At 46.3% G+C, this 19,484-nt stretch overlaps 1 protein-coding gene across 1 annotated transcript in view; it reads left to right on the forward strand.

Moving 5' to 3' along the window:
- The window catches only part of AKR1E2 (aldo-keto reductase family 1 member E2), a 130,009-nt gene that overhangs the window by 12,640 nt on the left and 97,885 nt on the right, over positions 1-19,484 (forward strand). The window contains exons 6-11 of the mRNA XM_003827773.5: positions 1,166-1,263; positions 3,222-3,294; positions 3,858-3,941; positions 8,721-8,803; positions 9,061-15,837; positions 16,228-16,292. Of these exons, the coding sequence (XP_003827821.3) occupies positions 1,166-1,263; positions 3,222-3,294; positions 3,858-3,941; positions 8,721-8,803; positions 9,061-9,103 (381 nt within the window). The 3' untranslated portion in view covers positions 9,104-15,837; positions 16,228-16,292. The remainder of the gene's footprint in view (positions 1-1,165; positions 1,264-3,221; positions 3,295-3,857; positions 3,942-8,720; positions 8,804-9,060; positions 15,838-16,227; positions 16,293-19,484) is intronic.

Below are 19,484 nucleotides of genomic sequence, written 5' to 3' on the forward strand. Positions count from 1 at the left end.
GAATCATAAAAGGCATACGTAGCTTGATGAATTTTTGCAAGTGAACAAACTCAAGTATTCAGCACCCAGAACAAGAAAAAAGCCCTCAGCCATTCAGTAGCTCCCCTGGGTCCTGTTGTAGCCACCACCATGAAGAGCAACCTGGCTTCTGACCCAGCTTCTCATGTAGTTCAGCTTTGCCTTGTATACAACCCTATATACATAAGTTTTGATATATGTTTATATGGATAGTAGCTTCCGTTTTGTGTCAGTATTTTTAGTTGTTCAGCACTTTAAATACCTGGGAATGATTATGGCATAGTCTGAGTAGACAAGGTGGGGTGGAGGGTCTGCTTTCTGTTAGGTTGATGGACACCCAGGAACACAGGATGCAGAAGGCTCCAGAAGGGCTGGCCTCTCTTTTGGAGGCTTTCCAAACAGGCTGATCTTGGTGAGCTTGGCATGTTCCTGAGAGCAAAAGCACTATTCATAGTTCTCTGTAATTTACAGTAAATAACTATTTATTTTAAATCTCCTTATAACCTGGAATTATATGTGAGAGTTTGGAGAATGTGCAAGAGACAGAGATCCTGCTCTCTAGCTTCTTAAAATGTTCATTCAAGTCACCTGTAGCATGTATTTGCCACATGTAGTTCCTCAATTTCATTCATTCATTCAGTGGATATATTTTTAGCACTTCCTACATGTGTAGATTGTTCTTAGTGTTGGTGAGACATCTATGAACAAAACAAATTCAAACAAAAATCTCTATCTTCATGAGGCTTAGATCTTGGTGACACAGAAAGACAGTAAGCAAATATGTAAAATCTATGAGATGTCAGATAGTGATAGGTGCTGTAGAGGAAAATAAAGGCCGGGGGAGATGAGAGCTATGGTGTGTTAACAATCTTTACCTGAGTGCTCAGGGAAGGCCCTGCAGAGCAGGTGGTATTGGAACATTCAGATGATGTAGGTGTCCCCAAGGCCGTGGACTCAGAGACCATGACACCTGCTGGCCTCTTGGAGATTGCTCTGTACAGACTCCTCACAACAGAAACACTTAGGCCTGGAGCTGGGCCCCATGGCTACTCGGTGACAGCCAAGACTTTGACGCAGGTCTTCTCTTGTAGAGCTTTTCTTGAACACTAGTGGTCTGAATTTTATGTAAGCTATGATTCTGTTATAGATTGAGTGCCACCCATATCTTACTCAGAAGAATCTGATCAGTTTTTGCCAATCCAGAGATGTGTCCGTGACTGCTTACCGTCCTCTTGGTGGCTCGTGGTAAGGATACATCAGTGGTGTGTTAGTCAGAGTCCAACTGGGAAGTAGATGCCACCTTCTCATTTCCTTGGGATGATTGAGGGAGGGCTTAATGGAGGTTTTGACAGGGTGTGGAGGGACGGTACTATAGGGGGCTGTCCACACCTCTGAAGCCTGGGGTTGAAGGTATGGTTTATTATTGGAAGCCAGGGAGTGGCTGTGAGTGGGCTGCCCTGGGAGGGTCAGGACCTCTTCAGGGACGTAAATCAGCCTGGAGTGACCCCTTTGCTGAGTTCCCCACCAGGGTGTCAGTCCCCTTCTGACCTCCTGACAAGGATGCTCCCCAGGCCTCTCCGTGGTTGGATGAGGCAAAGCCTGCTGTCATCTTTACCCAGGCCCTCCTGAAGCTGTACTGTGCTCCCAAGATCAGCTAAGGGACCTCCAGCCATTCAGCCACCTAAGCCAGAAGCTTGGAAATCATCCCTTCCCACATCCCGAGTCCAATCCAGCACCAAAGTCTATTGATTATTCTGCCAGGAGAAGTTGGACTTTGTTTCATGATTTCATTTCTGCCATCACTGTCACTGCCTTAGTTAAGTAGCATTCCCGAGGTCATTAGAGGAGCCCCTCAGCTCCCTCCCTGGCCCACTCCATTCCAATCCATTGCTCCCAGGGGGAGCTGAAAGGAGCTGTCTCTTTCCTTTCCTATGATCATATCACTTTCCTGGGAAAAATTCTTCAGGTCTTGGTGTAGCCTGTGAGATGCAGCCAGCCTGACCTCTGCCTGCCTCTGGCCTCATTCCTTCCCATCCCTGTGAACATCCTGGGCTTCACTACATGAAGCTGCTGTGGGGTCCTTGGATAGAACATGTTTTCTCACCTCTGTGCCTTTGTAAATACTGTTCTCTTTACCCACAAATCTTTTTTTTTTAAATCTGGCAAACTCCAGTTTCTAATTTAAGGTTCAGTCCAGCATCATCTTCTCCAGGAAGCCCTCCTGACCCCTTATTTATGTTTCTTACACAGCCCTTGTCACACTGTCTTGTGATTTTCTTCTCAGTCCCTTCCACTAGTCGAAGCAACCAGAGTGCAGGTATCTTATTTATTCTTCTCTTCCCAGCTTCTAGCTCAGCACCTGGGAAACATTGGGAACCCCGAAAAGGCTGAAATTACTTGAGTTTTATCACCTGTGTGTTTTCCTTGTGAAGTGGGGCATGTGTGTTTGAACTTGGAACCAGCTGGAGAGTCCCTAGAAGGCTGGGTCCATTCCACAGCTGAGCTTTGGGGTAGCGGATCCTCTGATGGAGTGAGTCAGGGAGCTCTCAGACTGACTGGGGTGGGCAACTGGGCACTCTGTTTGGTTCCTTCAGGAGACCTCGAGGACAATACTAGCACAATGCCTGAAACAGGGTGATGGCTCAGTACACACTCCTTAAAAAACTGAATCCTCAGAGTTCTCAGGGCCCACCCGTGCCTGAACAGAGGATGCACAGGGATTCTATGACCATCTTCAAAACCACTTTTAAAGGTTCCACATGTTCACAATATTCACTTTTTAGTAGTATTTTGGGCGAACTTTTCTGAAAGTATCATCATCAACAAATATCGATTCGCTGTGCTGTGCCAGGGTGTACAGTAGAAGCTGAGAAGTCAGAGAGCCCTGAGAGTCAGGGGGAGTCAAAGCTTGAGAGCCCACTGGCTGCATGCGCTGACATGGCCACCTGGTTCTTGAGGAAAAGCACCAAATACACATGAAAAGTGATGTCATGTAGCCTTGTTCACCAAAGTGTTAGCAGTGGTTATCTCCATACTGGAAATGTGGGGCGATGTGCTTTTCTGCATTTTAACATTTCCTGTAGTCGGCATGTGTCATGATCAGAAAATAAATCTTTCATTTTGGACAAAGATTTCTTCTTTCTAAAGAAAGGGGCATCCATGTTGGATCTCCTGGCTCACCCCCCTGTGCTGTGTCTCTCTAGTGAGGGGGTTGACCTGATAGACGACCCTGTAATCCAGAGGATTGCAAAGGAGCACAGCAAGTCTCCTGCTCAGGTAGGGAGGGAGGGCTGCTCTGAGCCGGGTGGGGTTCTCTGACCGCTCCACATCCTTGGGGAGTCCTGGGGCTTGGCAGGTCCCAGGAAGGGACTGGCTCACCCAGGTGAGTCCATGACTCATTAGAACCTCCCAGCGTCAAGCAGAATTTGGTCTGCAGCCGCATTCCTAGTCACTCAAGCCATGTACTCTTGCCTCTGAGCCTGTCTAGACTCAGAGGAGGAGTTTCCAGGCCTTCTCCCTCTGCCCCACCAACTGCATGCATGGTTAGTATGAGATGGTACAGAAAAGTTATTTATTCTAGTCTTCTTTGTTCTAATGTCCAGTGGGGGGCTGGGCGCATGTTAAGGAATTCTCATTAAGCAGATTCTCTGATCTCCTCCTTGGGCTGATGGCTGTCATTACCAACATATTGACAGAGCTGCTCAGTGAATGCCAGTAACAGTAGCTGCTGTCATTGATTCTTGGACTCTTACTGCATGATAAAACTCACATGTTAGAAAATAACTTAGACTACATGGGATTTCCCTTTGTGTGATAGTAGACTTTTTGTTTCCTTGCAGATTTTGATCCGATTTCAAATCCAGAGGAACGTGATAGTGATCCCCGGATCTATCACCCCAAGTCACATTAAAGAGAATATCCAGGTAGGTGTATTCCTTCTTTTATTTAGCGGGTTTCAGATCATGTGTTAGATGGGAAGGGATGACTGCTATAGCATACAGCCTCAGGGTCGCGGTGCTTGATGCAGCAGGGGCCTCTCCCTCTGCACTGTGGGTGTTAGTGGTTGACCTTTCCCTCAGCGATCAAAGGACCCAGGCTCCTTCCATCTTAGGGCCCTTTCTCCCCTAGGGTGTTAGTGTCTTCTCCATCCAGCCCAAGATTTGGAAGGAGGGAAGAGCATCTTGTTGGGAAGATTTGTATGGGCCAGGCTGGAGTACGTGCACCAGTCACCTGGCTGCGCTAGCCCACAGGGGAGGCTGGATGTCTCCTAAGCGTGTGCTCAGGAGAAAGGGGAGGCAGTTGGTGGACAGGTCACCACCTCTGTCGCATGGAGGCATGCCCACGTGGCCTGAGGGCACTGCTTTGAGTTGTGTGGGAAGATTCTGGTCCTGACTCCTGTCTAGTGACTTCCGAGAGGCAGGAGTGAAGACTGGAACAGGTGGAGTGTGTGCAGAACACAGAGAGGCAGCGGTCCTTTTCAGGGCAACCTTTTCACCGAAGCCAAGAACCACAGAAGTATGTGAAGTGTGTGAAATCTATTTTTGGAGCTATGTGAAGGAACTCTGTGTGGCTTCAACCCTGACGACAGTCTGTAACCCAGTCAGGGCCATGGACTTGGGATTCCCACAGTCTCACTCACGATTTAACTGCTGCATGACCTCTCTCAGCCTTTGTTTCTTCAGTAGAGCACCCTTCTGATAGGATCACTGAGGGTGAAATGTAATGATACAGTGAAGGGATAGCATAGTGCCTGGCGTATGGAAGTACCTGATGCTCTTAGCTGCCAGTCACCCCCAGTCACGGATGTCACCTGTGATGATCTCACAGGCAACGACAGGCATTGGTGGCAGCCCACACCCATCGATCATGTCAGCACAGGTGTGTGTGATCCTGGGGCCAGCTGCATAGCTGCATTTTCATAAACAGCATGTGCCCAGGAGTATGCTCCCTCTTGGTGTCTGAGCTGCCCATGAGCTCCACAAGGCACTGCTGCATCCTGAGGGCTCGGTTTGGTTGTGCAAGCAAGCATCGCCATTGGGGTTTATTGACCCATCTGTAGCAGTGCCTGTGCCCTCAGGCTTGCTGTGCATGCCAGGCTGGCTGCAGGTGGGCATAGCCCTGCCATTGGCAGGAGAGGCAGGCCGTCCACAATGGGAGGACCAGGGGATGGGCAGGTTCCTCATGGTGTCCACAGCACTCTCCCTGCCGGGGACTTGTCCAGCTCACCTGCTGCCCGCATGCCCTTCTCCTCTCCTTCCTCAGGCGTCCTGCTCTTTGAATGGCCCAGAGCAGCTCTGGGTGACCAGCCAACCTTAAGCCTGAAAAGTATGGATTTGGCTAAGCTGTAAACTCAGTTCTCACCAATGGCTGCTGACGGGCCTCTTGGAACGAGGCTGCAGGTCTCTTGTAGTGGTTAGAATTGAGCATTGCTGACTGACCGGCATCTGCTCCACATGGTGTGTCCAGAATTGGTGGGTTCTTGGTCTCACTGACTTCAGGAATGAAGCCGCGGACCCTCGCGGTGAGTGTTACAGTTCTTAAAGGTGGTGTGTCCGGAGTTTGTTCCTTTTGATGTTCGGATGTGTTCAGAGTTTCTTCCTTCTGGTGGGTTCATGGTCTCACTGGCTTAGGAGTGAAGGTGCGGACCTTTGCAGTGAGTGTTACAGCTCTTAAGGTGCCGCGTCTGGAGTTGTTCGTTCCTCCTGGTGGGTTCGTGGTCTTATTGGCTTCAGGAGTGACGCTGATGACCTTTGTGGTGATTGTTACAGCTCATAAAGGCAGTGTGGACCCAAAGAGTGAGCAGCAGCAAGATCTATTGCAAAGACCGAAACAACAAAGCTTCCGCAGTGTGGAAGGGGACCGGAGCGGGTTGCCACTGCTGGCTTGGGCAGCCTGCTTTTATTCTCTTACCTGGCCCCACCCACATCCTGCTGATTGGTCCATTTTACAGAGAGCCGAGTGGTCTGTTTTGACAGGGTGCTGATTGGTGCATTTACAATCCCTGAGCTAGACACAAAGGTTCTCCACGTCCCCACTAGGTTAGCTAGATACAGAGTATCAACACAAAGGTTCTCCAAGTCCCCACCAGAGTAGCTAGATACAGAGTGTCGATTGGTGCATTCACAAACCCTGAGCTAGACACAGGGTGCTGATTGGTGTGTTTACAAACCTTGAGCTAGATACAGAGGGCCTATTGGTGTATTTACAATCCCTTAGCTAGACATAAAGGTTCTCCAAGTCCCCACCAGAGTACCTAGATACAGAGTGTTGATTGGTGCATTCATTCACTAACCCTGAGCTAGACACAGGGTGCTGATTGGTGTGTTTACAAACCTTGAGCTAGATACAGAGTGCCGACTGGTGTATTTACAATCCCCTAGCTAGACATAAAGGTTTTCCAAGTCCCCACCAGTCAGGAGCCTAGCTGGCTTCACCCAGTGGATCCCGCACGGGGCCGCAGGTGAAGGCGCCTGCCAGTCCCGGGCGGTGTGCCGGCACTCCTCAGCCCTTGGGTGGTCCATGGGACCTGGTGCCATGGAGCAGGGGGCAGTGCTGGTTGGGGAGGCTCCCGCTGCACAGCAGCCCACGGAAGGTCGGGGGAGGCTCAGGCATGGCGGGCTGCAGGTCCTGAGCCCTGCCCTGCGGGGAGGCAGCTAAGGCCTGGCGAGAAATGGAGCGCAGCGCCGGTGGGCCAGCACTGCTGGGGGACCCAGCACGCCCTCCTCAGCTGCTGCCCGAGTGCTCAGCCCCTCATTGCCCAGGGCCGGCAGGGCTTGCCGGCCACTCCGAGTGCGGGGCCCACCAAGCCCACACCCACCCGGAATTCGCGCTGGCCCGCAAGCACCACGCGCAGCCCCAGTTCCCACCAGCGTCTCTCCCTCCACACCTCCCCGCAAGCTGAGGGAGCCGACTCTGGCCTCGGCCAGCCCAGGAAGGGGCTCCCACAGTGCAGCAGCGGGCTGAAGGGCTCCTCAAGTGCCGCCAAAGTGGGAGCCCAGGCAGAGGAGGCGCGGAGAGCTAGCGAGGGCTGTGAGGGCTGCCAGCATGCTGTCACCTCTCAATGGGGGCCTGGCCTAAGGTGCCCTCTGTGCCCTGCAGGGCAGCTAGGATTGCCCCTGGGAGGACATAGACTGGGGAAGATTATCTGACCCTCCCATGGGAGGAGCCACCGACTGAGCAGCTCAAAAGGTGCCAGGGGGCCACATTGCCACAGTTCTGCCCTTCTGCCCTCGTGGCTCTCAATGCCCGGGATCCCCATGGCCTAGCAAAAATGAATGTGACACGGGGACCTTGGGCCCAGCTGAGATGCCCCCATTCCTCTGTTAGATCTGCTACACACTGAGGGGAAATGCCATCCTCAGGCAGTGAGACAGGACCAGGCTGACGTGAGACCTGAGGGCCAAAGCCGAAGTGATCTGATGGCTGAGGACAGACGGCAGCGGCGGGTTAGGAGGGGCCGGAGGAAGTGCTTATGCTGTCAGGAGGAGGTGGGAGCTGGGTCCACAAGACTCACCAGGGAGGAGAAAGGCGTCCAGTGCAGGGGGCTGCCCCGGCCCGCCCCCTGTGACCCCAGTGCCGCTCAGAACTGCTGCTGCAAGGCTGCCTACCCTTTATAGGGAGTCTTCTAGAACTGCTCGCTGTTCCCCTTAAACCCAAGAATCCGCCTACCCCGGCCCCAGCACTCCCCACTCCCTCCAGATGACACGCTGAGGCTACTTTCTCCTGCCCTCAGGAGGGGAAGGCTCTTGTGGGGTAGAGGCTGGGGTGCTCCAGGTCCTTGCATTGGAATCACTCAGTGCACCCCTCCTCCCGCCACAAGACAGCCACTCTGCCAGGCCGGGGTGGATGCTGATGCTGTGGCCATGGGTCCTGTTCCTCAGTGTGTGGGGACAACAAAAGGGGAGGGAAGGGCTGAGAAGAATACTATTTTCAAGGAAGAAAAATGGATCACTCAGAAAATGTACTCTGTGATATGGGTACTGTTAGAGTTCATAGTCCCAGGGCCAAGTGGGTCCCTAGTTGGCAGGTGTATGGAACAAATTGTTTTGTTGGGGTTTTGAGGGGTAGCAGAGTCAGTGGGAAAAATTCTGTGCCATCCTTTTTTTTTTTTTTTTTTTTGAGATGGAGTCTCACTCTGTCATCCAAGCTGGAGTGCAGTGGTGCGATCTCGGCTCACTGCAGCCTCCACCTCCTGGGTTCAAGCAGTTCTCCTGCCTCAGCCTCCTGAATAGCTGGGACTAGAGGCATATGCCACCATGTCCGGCTAATTTTTAAATTTTTAGTAGAGATGGGGTTTCACCATATTGGCCAGGCTGGTCTCAAACTCCTGACCTCGTGGTCTGCCCATCTTGGCCTCCCAAAGTGCTGGGATTACAGGCGTGAGCCACCGCGCCCAGCTGCTATAACTTTTAACAATTCCCGTATGTCCTTTATTCCACTAAGATGAGTGCAGTATATATTTCCATCTGTCCAAGGCTTCCTAAATGTAGCCAAGGCCAAGCCAACACCAGTCACATGATCAAAATCAAAGGGCATTTGGGGAATCCAGGCTGTGATTCAGGGAAGTTCCAAGTGTCTGATGAAGTGTTTGTTTTACATCTTTGTGTCCCTTGCAGGTCTAGCACTGTGCTATGTAGGTAACATGTGCTCCATTAAATGTGAATTAAACTAAGTTTTCTGCAAACATTGTGTTTTGGTTCCAGGTGTTTGATTTTGAATTAACACAGCACGATATGGATAACATCCTCAGCCTAAACAGGAATCTCCGACTGGCCACGTTCCCCATGTAAATATGACTCCTTCTTTTCAAAATAGAGGGAAGAATATACAGATTGAATGATTGGTGTCTGAATAGGTATTTATCATACACATTTTAGATTAATTAAACCTTCTCGTTATAATTCTTTCCTGTTTGAAGATGAGCCACTGAATGAAGCTAATTTCATGCACTGGGGAGTTTAAAAGTATATACCATTTAAAATGTTTCTCTTAAAAAATAATCACTCTTTGTTCCTATTTTTGATGTGTTTTTCTGTTTTTCAGAACTAAAAATCACAAAGACTATCCTTTCCACATAGAATACTGAGGACAGCTTCCCCTTCCTTGTTTCTGCTCAGCCCAGATGCACAGACACCATTGGCAATGTTGACCCTCCTCTGTCATCACAGTGCCAGGGCAGCTGTGCCTGGGACAGGAGCCACACAGTCAGAGGGGGGTGCAAGAGCCGCCTTCTCTGACAAATCCGGAGAATTGAGTGTGTTCTAAGTGAAGGCAATGGGGTTTCTCCAAGACAGCCTGTGTGGCCTCTACTCTGAACAAATACACTGATGAGTCATCAATGAAATTTGCCTTCACATTTTAAGAAAACTTTATCTTATGGAGTTATTTAAGCCATCTACAGAGCTGAGGAAACAGTGTAATGTGTCTCTGCCCCATTGCGCAGCTCTACCCATTGTGCCCCAGGCCAGCCCGCGTCACCTTCACTTCCTTCTGTGCCCTGCCAGTGACCCCCAGGTTATTCTAAAGCAGAGTCCTTCCCTTCCCCCAGTGGGAAGGAAAATGGGATAAGTCTGGGACACTGTTTCAGTTCAATAAAGAGGCTTTTTTCTTCCTTAAAAATCTGAATTTTAATTTCCTTTTTTTTTTTTTTTTTTGAGACAGAGTCTCACTATGTCACCCAGGCTGGAGTATAGTCAAGTGATCTTAGCTCACTGCAACCTCCGCCTCCTGGGCTTAAGTGATCCTCCTGCCTCAGCCTCCCAAGTAGCTGGTTAATTCCTAAATACTAGTTTTTAATACGGTCTTCTGATAAGTCAGATTATACCTGGGGAACCCCCATAGCGGAGATGAAATACAGCTCACTTTCTCACATCTGCTCATTCAGCCTGTTTAGATTCATGTATCAGAAGGAGGCCCTGCAGAGCATGGTGTTCACGCCCAGGCGTTGGTAGAGGGTGTGGGTTAATGGACTTCCTGTGGTCCAGACGCCATGATCCCTGTCTTTGCTGTCTGCTCAGTGAATCTGGCCTAGCTCCTGTGCCCTGGGATTCACACCGGATCTCCAGGGATATAACTTCTCAACTCACAGGCCCTTGGCTCCTATTCAAAATGAGTTAAGCCAGAAAGAAATTGATGTCTACTCCATGGTCTCTTCCCGCTTCTTGTGTCCCCCACATCAGCCTCCAAACGAGCCTCTCATTTCCTCCTCCCTCTGCATCAGGTTCAGGGAAGATATGGAGGTGTTGCCCAGTGGCTGAAGGGGACTGTTTGGGGACAGTTCCCCTCCACATCACTTCCCATTTTCACTCTATCACAAGCAGGCCAGCTGAGTCAGAGGTGTGGGTTCTGCAGATAAAAGTTGTGCCTTTCTAGCTCTGTGATCCTGAGCAGACTGCCTCACCTCCCAGCCCTCAGTGTCCTTGTCCACTCAGTGGAGGAATTGCAGCACCTCCCGGTTGTGGAGACAGCATCTGGCCCAGGTTATGTTCTAGGAAGAATGCGTTGTTACTGCGACCAGTATCATTGCCATTGCCTCATTCCTCAGTTTCTCATCCACCTCCCTGCCCAGCCTTCCAGATGTGCAGGGACGTGTAGAAACCTTCTAGCTTGGCCTCAAGAGAGGACTTTGCTGCGGGTGTCACCAAAACGAAAAGACATGACTGGTGCAAGAGCTTCATGGGAGCCTTGCCCTAGTGGGGGTAGGATTGAGGGTGGGGTGTCATGGTTTGACCAAATTTCCAGGGAGAGTTTAATCAGAAGACTGTTTACAAAGGACTGAGGAAATGGGAGAGTCTCTTGACCTTCCTACGATCAGGCCCTGTCCACCACCATGGACCTTTAATTTTTCCATGTTCATGACTCCTTATCATTCATTAGCTGTGTGACTTTGTGCAAATTACTTAACCTCTTAAACCTTTAAACTCTTTGTCACTGTCTACCTAGAGGTGTTAGGATTCAGTGGCATAGTGCCATGCAGCAGGTGACACAGTCATCTGCATGTAGCACTCTTGTGAACACATGCGTGTGTAGGTGTGTGACTTGTATTTTATCTCCCACAGAGTCAAAAATCTAACTGCTATTTTGTGAATTTTCCTTGTCACTTATACCTAAACCATTGTTCATTGACCTTAAAAGTAGAGAGTAGAATGGTGGTTACCAGAGGCTGGGGAGGGCAGGGGTGGATGGCTGATGAGGAGAGGTTGGTCAGCAAGGACAAAGTTGCAGTTGGGAGGAATGAGTCTCAGCGGTCCATTGCACAGTAGCGTGAGTTGGTTAACAATAATACGTCAGGTGTCTCACGATAGCTGGCCAATGAGGATCCACTACGGTATTTGCATTTCATGGATTTACTTCCAGCCGGCAAGAAAACTGAGTGAAGCTGGCCACCAGGTGGCGCTGGGAAGCACTTAATGGTCCAGTGCATCTGCGGCTCTTAACAGGAGATGGCAGCCTTTTACTGTCTTTGATTTTAAGACCGCTTCAACTTTGTACAATCACAGTGAGGAAGGAAACAATGGATAGCAAAAATAGGCAAACACTGGGCAATTGCAAAGCTTAAAAAGTTTCACAGAAGTTACGCAGCCTCGTTCTTGAGCAGTATTTCCCAGTTCCCTTTTCAGATGGTAATTGATAACTCGGTCCCTCTTGTCTGTTCATTCTGAGTGGAGCTGACAAGCCCTCCCCTTCTTTGATTCCCTGCTTTTCTCTAGGGAATGTGACTTCTGTGTAAGTTCTTCCCCACTCTGGGGCCCGGAGACCAAGGTCCACAGAGGAGGTGTAAACGTGTGCCCTTAAGGGACCCTCTGCGTCAAATGATGGTGGGCATCTCTCCTGACTTTAAGACTGGGAGATACTCAGGTACTCGTTTCGGTAGCTGCTTCTCCTCATTGGCACTTTCTTATTTTATTTGAATGGAAAATCCAAGGATAAGTGGTAATCAAAGGCTTAAAAAGCTGGAAACAGATTCGGGAGGTGTGGATGGGCATCAAATGGGCATCAAGGAGCAAGAGACCTTGGGGAGGATGGCAGGGGCTCGCTGACTGATGGCAGTTTATGTTTGATTGTTTTGAGAAACTGCCAACTGTTTCCCAAAATGCACAGGCTTACAGTCGCATCAGCAATGTGCGAGGTTCCGGTTTCTCCACACCCTCGCCAGCATTAGTTTTGGTCTGCCCCTGTTGTTGTTACAGCTGTTTTAGTGGGTGTTCAATGGTGTCTCATTGTGGATTTCATTACAATTCCTTACTGCCTAATGATCTGAGCATCTTTTCATGTGCTTATTGGCCATTTGTATGTCTTTGGTGAAATCCCCCATGGCATTCCTATGAGTTCACTGTGGGTGCCACAGGGTGACTATGTGCACAATCTTGGAACTGTGCATTTAGACACTATTTATTAGTTCCCAACTTTAATCAGTGATAAAATTCGCATTTTAGCACGTTTATTTCTCCATCTTTTCTCTTTCTTCCATTTCTACTTTTCTTCACACAAACATCTAATATGCATCTTAAACTTTATGTGTCTAAAACAACGCTTCAAGCACAACCCCAGCTCTCCAACAAGCTTTCTTTATTGTTATTCCTTAGTTATAAAGATGAGGAAGACTTGGTCTTGCCCTTAAACACCCAAGTTGAAATGGGACAGGCACGCATGTGGAGGCGATCACAGAACAGTGACATGTGATGCGACCAGCTCTGGCTGGGTTTGGGCACATTTTCATTTTATATCATGAAATTGATCAAGACCCTGTGTCTTCATTGTGTTCCTTTTTCTTGTTATGCAGCATATTTTCACAGGACTGAATTCTTTTACGTATCCATACACTGGGGCAAATCAACTATCCAGACCTAGGTTAGCAACATTAGATGATGTGACATCCACCATACTGTGGTCATTGTCACTCCCGGTTGGATTCTGCTCTGGGCAGAGAGGGCTAATGGGCGTGACTCTAGGCCCAGTTTCCATAGCCTGGCAGTCCTCACTAGGAGGCTAGAGCTGGACTGGAAGCCTATCTTCACCAACTGCTTTCTGGTACTTTGAACACATGGAGAACAAGGAAAACTACAATTTTTAATGTGCATTTCTGTCACGTATCGCCTCTGCCACTTAGAATTATATCCATGCTCCAACACCAATCCCTCCCTAACATTAGCTAGTACTAACTCGATGCTTTCTGTGTGCCAGGTACTATTCTGTAAGTATGTTACAGGTTTTAACTCAATCTTCACAGAAAGGTAGGATTTACCATTATTTCTGTTTTATGAATGAAATAACCAAGGAATAGAGAAGTTAAGTAAATTACCCGCAAATACCCAGCTAGTAAAGTGATGTAAGTAGAATTTGACTCAGGAAATCTGGCTTCAGAGGCTGGGCTTTTAATTACATACCATGTGGGAAACAGTTAACTATGTACTCTTTCTCTTGGAATTAATCTTTTTAAACTATGTAAATAAGAGGGTGAGACTTTTGGTGTTGATTCCCGAGAAGATAGGACACATTCCACCCCGCAGGACTGGCATGTGGCCCAGTGGCAGTGCCAGACCCTTTGAACACACAGCTCCATTCCATGTGACGCCAGTGGAAAATCAAACATTTCTTGGCAGTGTTGACGAGTATTTGGATGAAAGAAACAGAAGAGCTCATTAAACCTGCAAAACTCTATTTCAATGGTGACCAGCATTACTTCACCTGGGAAATCGTTGAAAAACAATTACTGTGAGACTGGATTGGTGAGTCACATGAGTTCAAGCCATTATATGCTTAATTTACTTCCAGCCCTGATTTTAAACAGAGGCGGTATATTTAAATCAGAAGGAGACACGGAAACAACAATTTCTTGGCTAGAAAAATCAGCATCTCTAGGGGGAAGTGGAACATTCTCAAAGAGCTGAAGAGCATGAAAAAGGCTCCTTCTCTTGTCAAGATAGATCACAGCCCTCATTAGTGAAGAAGATTCTGCAGGCACAAAGGGCCCTGAACAAATGCTGGGCAACAACAGAAACTGTGGTGCGATTAATTCTTGTAAAATAATAAGACGGAAATAGCTCCATCAATGGAAGGAGAATACAGTTAGCTAGAGACTACCCAAAAGAAGAGAATCTCTGAAATTAAGTTAGATTAAGTGGGATTGAGTTGTGACAGCTGCAGGGACAGACCTTCACCACTGTGCCACCCCACCTGGCGTCTAATGAATTTACGCTGAAGCAGGTTAGGAGAATTTGCAAGCAGAAAATACAACAGAGATGGATGGGCAAGGTCTGCTGGAATTGCTGCTGCTTTTTTATTTTCATTTTATTTTGTTGTTGTTGTTCTAAAAATATTTTATTCTTTTTTTTGGCTTACACGGCAGAAATTCATTTTCTCACAGTTTTAGAGGCTAGAAGTCTAGGGTCAAGGTGTTAACAGATTTGGTTTCTTCTGAGGCCTCTCTCCAGGACTTTTCCTTCTGTGTCCTCACATGGTCTTCCTTCTGTGTGTGTCTGTGACCTTGAGGGATATTTTAAAGCTGAAGAGATAAAAGAGGTTGTGGGGCTATGTCTTAAGACAAAAGAACATTTAGGAAACCTCAGGAAATGATTAGAGTGGGACAGATGTTACTAGAAGAAACAAAGAAATTGAATTCAATTAGGACTTGGAATCATTTACAAAGCAAGGGGGAAAGTAAGCCCCTAAAAACTATTGTAGCATGTAATAACCAGAGCCAAACTCTCATAATATATTCCCCAAGGCAAAAGAAAAATATTTACAAGATTGGCATTGTTTTATATGTTTGCAAACTTATTTAATAAGTCTGGCTTTGTAGATTTCATATCTGAGTCTGCATTCAATCAAAATGTCTTGGCTAAACTTCATGAAAAAACCCCAGCCTCATAAATTAGTAGTTGGAAAAAGGAGGCATATTTAGAGCTTTTTCAGATAATTGTATTGTATTTCTTTGATACATTAGACTGGACACACAGTAGTTTGTTTAAGGTTAATTGCAATATTGCAATGAGGAACTTGTTGCCAAAAAAAAAAAAAAAAAACCCAAACTCTGTAAAATATCTGAAGAGATTGATTCTAAGCCAAATATGAGAACCATGACCCATGACACAGCCTCAGGAGATCCTGAGGACATGTGCCCATTGTGGTCTGGTTACAGCTTAGTTTTATATGTTTTAGGGAGACATAAGACACCAATCCGTATAAGTGAGGTAGACTTTGGTTTGGTCTGGAAACATGGAACAACTGAAAGTGGGGACAACTGTCAGAGGCATTTAAATCAGAGCAACTCCACCTTGAATAGGGGCTGAGTAAAATGAGACTGAGACCTATTGGGCTGCATTCCCAGATGGTTAAGGCATTCTAAGTCACAGGATGAGATAGGAGGTCACACAAAATACAGGTCATAAAGACCTTGCTGATAAAACAGGTTGCAATAAATCCCCCAAAACCAAGATGGCGATGAGAGTGACCTCTGGTCGTCCTCAATGCTACACTCCCACCAGCGCCATGGCAATGTCAGGGAGTTACCCTATAGGGTCTAAAAAGGAGAGGCAGAAATAATGTACTCCTTGTTTAGCATATTATCAAGAAATAACCATAAAACTGGGCAGCCAGCAGCCCTTGGGGCTGTTCTGTCTATGGAGTAGCCATTCTTTTACTCCTTTACTGTTTTTTTTGTTTTGTTTTGTTTTGTTTTGTTTTGTTTTGTTTTTAGACAGAGTCATGCTCTGCTGCCAAGGCTGGAGTACAGTGGCACTATCTCGACTCACTGCAAACTCCATCTCCCAGGTTCAAGTCATTCTTCTGCCTCAGCCTCCTGAGTATCTGGGACTACAGGTGCGTGCCACCACATCCAGCTAATTTTTGTATTTCTAGTAGAGATGGGGTTTCACCATATTGACCAGGCTGGTCTTTAACTCCTGACCACGTGATCTGCCCACCTTGGCCTCCCAAAGTGCTGGGATTATAGGTGTGAGCCACCGCACCTGGCCTACTCCTTTACTTTCTTAATAAACTTGCTTTCACTTTACCCTATGGACTTGCCCTGAATTCACTCGTGCGAGATCTAAGAACCCTCTCTTGGGGTCTTCCTCCAGACCCCTTTGCTGTAACATCTTTCTTGTGACCACTGAAGGGACTATAGTGAGGAACCCCCCGCCCCGACCCAGAGGCTAACTCTGGGTAAGTGGTGGGGTCCAGTAACATTTTTCTCATGAACCACAAAAGGGCTGATACTGAGGAGACCTCCCACCCAAAGGAAATAGACTGCAGCAGTGATCAGCGGACTTTGGGTAAGTGGGGTGTGTATACCCAGGTAAAGAATGGGATTTGGTAGCAGGCCTAACTTAGGGGAGTTAGGGTCTCTCCTAAGACAGAGTAGGTTAGAGGCCCCTCTTCATAAAAGGCAAGGACACTTGACTGACCTTGGGTTAGAGGCCCCTCTGGGTAAAGTCTCTTTCGGCTAAGAATGGGTTTGGCACTATGGCATGTTAACTGCTATTGTCTTTGGAATAATCTGCCTTGCCCTCTTTGCTGATGGCTATGGGTGACAGGATTAGACATGTACAGGATCATGGGACATGGGGAGCTTTTTCCTCCCTAAGAAGGGAAACTTGAGAGCTGATGGGACTGCTGGAAAAGATCGCTTCATGACCACAAGTTGCCACCTGAACTTTTCAGTGTAGCTGCCTTTGGGTGGGTCTTTCTCTGTCCTCCCTGAGCACCTTGCCTTTCCCACCCTGCCTCAGGCAGTGCTTCACCATCCCTGCAAACAGGTTGAATGAATGGTAAAAATAACTGTTTATCTTCTCTTCTCTGTAAAGTGTTGATTAATGGAAAAAAGGATTTGTGAGGCTAGTCATAAGCTGGAGCAAATCTGATGTGCTTTGTGTGTCTTTCTGTATTGTTCTGTCATAAGGAGGAGTATCTTAGAAGAACATGGGCTTAGGACAGCTATACACCTGCTGTTCAAGATGGCCAAGCAGACGTGTCAGTTATAAACTTTGCTGTAGGTCCCAGAAAAAAACTGGATGAGGTTTCCCCCTTGTCTTGTGTGTCCTTGCGAGCTTGACCTTGTAACCATGTGGCAGTACTTTCTCTTGGTTTCTGCCATCACAATGGCAGCCCAGGTTCAGGGTCCAATTCCTGGCTTAGGGAATGAGTCCTTTATCTTCTCTCTGTCTGTATTTGAATGTGTTGTGCATGTAATGTTTACATACAAAAGAGCTTTAATTTATTGGCTTAAAAAGAATAAGAGCTTAAATCAAACATTTTGTCAGAAAAATAAAAAGTGTAATGGCTTTTAGTTCATGTGACTTAAGTAATCTTTGGGAAATAAAGACAGTTTTAAAGATTATTGGTAAAATAAATACATTTGGTCTAAATTAGGCAGGTCAAATATTAGGTTTGCTAAATGCTTTAAGGGCATAAACTGCTTCTTAGACTTTTGAAAACTGTTCAATTTACCTAGTTTGGAGCATTCGATTCTAGATAAGGCCTGGGGAAATGTGGAGAGCCATGCCCCCTAGCTGTGCTGGAAACAGTCAGCCCTTACCTGAACTTCTGTCTGCTGTCCTAGCCTGCACACCTAGTACAAAATTAAAATCCCAAACTTACCAAGGTTTTTCACCAAAAGTAAAAGTCGCTTAGAGTTAACAGTGTAATATATATTTGAGACTACTGGAGAAACCGTTCTACATGCAAGGTATGTAAAGAAAGTAGAATGTGTTTTTGGTAAAAGATTATAAGAAGTCATGGGAATGGGGATTTTTCTGCTAAAGGGTTAAAGAATTGTCTTAAGTTAGAGTAAAGCTGAAGGTTTAAGCTAGTCAGTCGTGGAAGGTTTGTGAAAAATTAATCCTGTAAAAGAAATTCTGTTTGTGAACATATTGGCTAAAGTTAAAGGGGTATTATCTAGCTTTTTGTAGACTGAATATTGGAATAAAAGCACAACAGGTTTTTCTTAGAGCAAAAACCTGCTTATGACCTGCTCTTTAACAAAAATTATAAAGGGTTATAAAAGCTCTATAAGAATCTTACCTTATGGTCAAAGTGAATACGATTGGATACATTTATCTATAACGTTTTATTAAGAATTAGTTCTGACATCAATAATGCACTAATGCAACAGTGACAGTTGACTTATTTGGTATAAAAGTCATACAGGAAGCATTGTCAAATATGAAATGGTGTTTGATTTTCTTTCAGGTGTGTTTGTATAAATGTATTATTAGTATATGTTCCAAAATTATGGGAAACTGCTATAATTCTGATATGACTTAGCGTATGTTATTAATACACTAGTTGTTACATAAAATCATTCCATGGCACAGAGGTAACCAAATTTCTTTGTCAATTATGTTTTTGACTGTAACTGTCCTGAGACTTTTGTCATCCATGGACAATTTTTGCCTTGTTTTGGTCCTCTTTAGAAAATGGTTTATAATCAACTGTAGAACTCTACTGTTCGGTGGTATTAAGTACATTCACATTGTTGTGCAACCATCACCATCATCCGCTTCCAGAGTATTTTCATCTTCTCCAGCTGAAACTCTCTACCTATTAAACAACAACTCCCCATTCCCTCCTCCAACCCCTGGCAACCACCAGTCTACTTTCTTGATCTATACATTTGACTCCTCTAGGGACCTCATATAGGTAGAATCACACAATATTTGCCTTTTTATGCCTGGCTTATTTCACTTACCATATTGTTTCCAAGATTCATCCATAATTCATTAGTTCACATTGCATGCTTGTATCAAAACATCTATGTACACTGATATGGTTTGGATCTGTTTCCCCACCCAAATCTCATGTTCAATTGTAATCCCCAGTGTTGGAGGTAAAACCTGGTGGGAGGTGATTGGATCATGGGGTTGGAGTTCTCATGAATGGTTTAACACCATCCCCCACTTGGTACTGTATAGTGAATGAGTTCTCATAAGATCTAGTTATCTAAAAGTGTGTAGTACCCCCCACACACACATCTTCTCTCTCTTCCTCATGCTCCAACAATGTGAAGTGCCCCTCCCCCTTTCCCATCTGCCATGATTGTAATTTCCTGAAGCTTCCCCAGAAGTTGAGCAGATGCCAGCATCATACTTTCTATACAGCCTGTGGAACTGTGAGCCAGTTAAACCTCTTTTCTTTGTAAATTACCCAGTCTCAGGTATTTCTTTATAGCAATGCAAGAACAGACTAATACGTACTCCATAAATATATATACCCGCTATATACCCACAGAAATTAAAAATAAAAATAAAAATTTTTAAAAAGATTCATCCATGATTCAGTATTGGTAGGTTATGTGTTTCTATGGATTTGTTCATTTTATCTAGGTTATCTAACTTGCTGGCATACAACTTTTTACGCTACTCTCTCATACTGTTTTTTATTTAAATAAGTTTTTAAATTTCTGATTTCAGTTGAGTCTTATCATTTTTTAATTTTCTTAGTAAAGCTAGCTAAATGTTTTTCAATTT

The sequence above is a fragment of the Pan paniscus genome, chromosome 8 (genome assembly GCF_029289425.2).
Source record: "Pan paniscus chromosome 8, NHGRI_mPanPan1-v2.0_pri, whole genome shotgun sequence".
Taxonomy (NCBI): domain Eukaryota; kingdom Metazoa; phylum Chordata; class Mammalia; order Primates; family Hominidae; genus Pan; species Pan paniscus.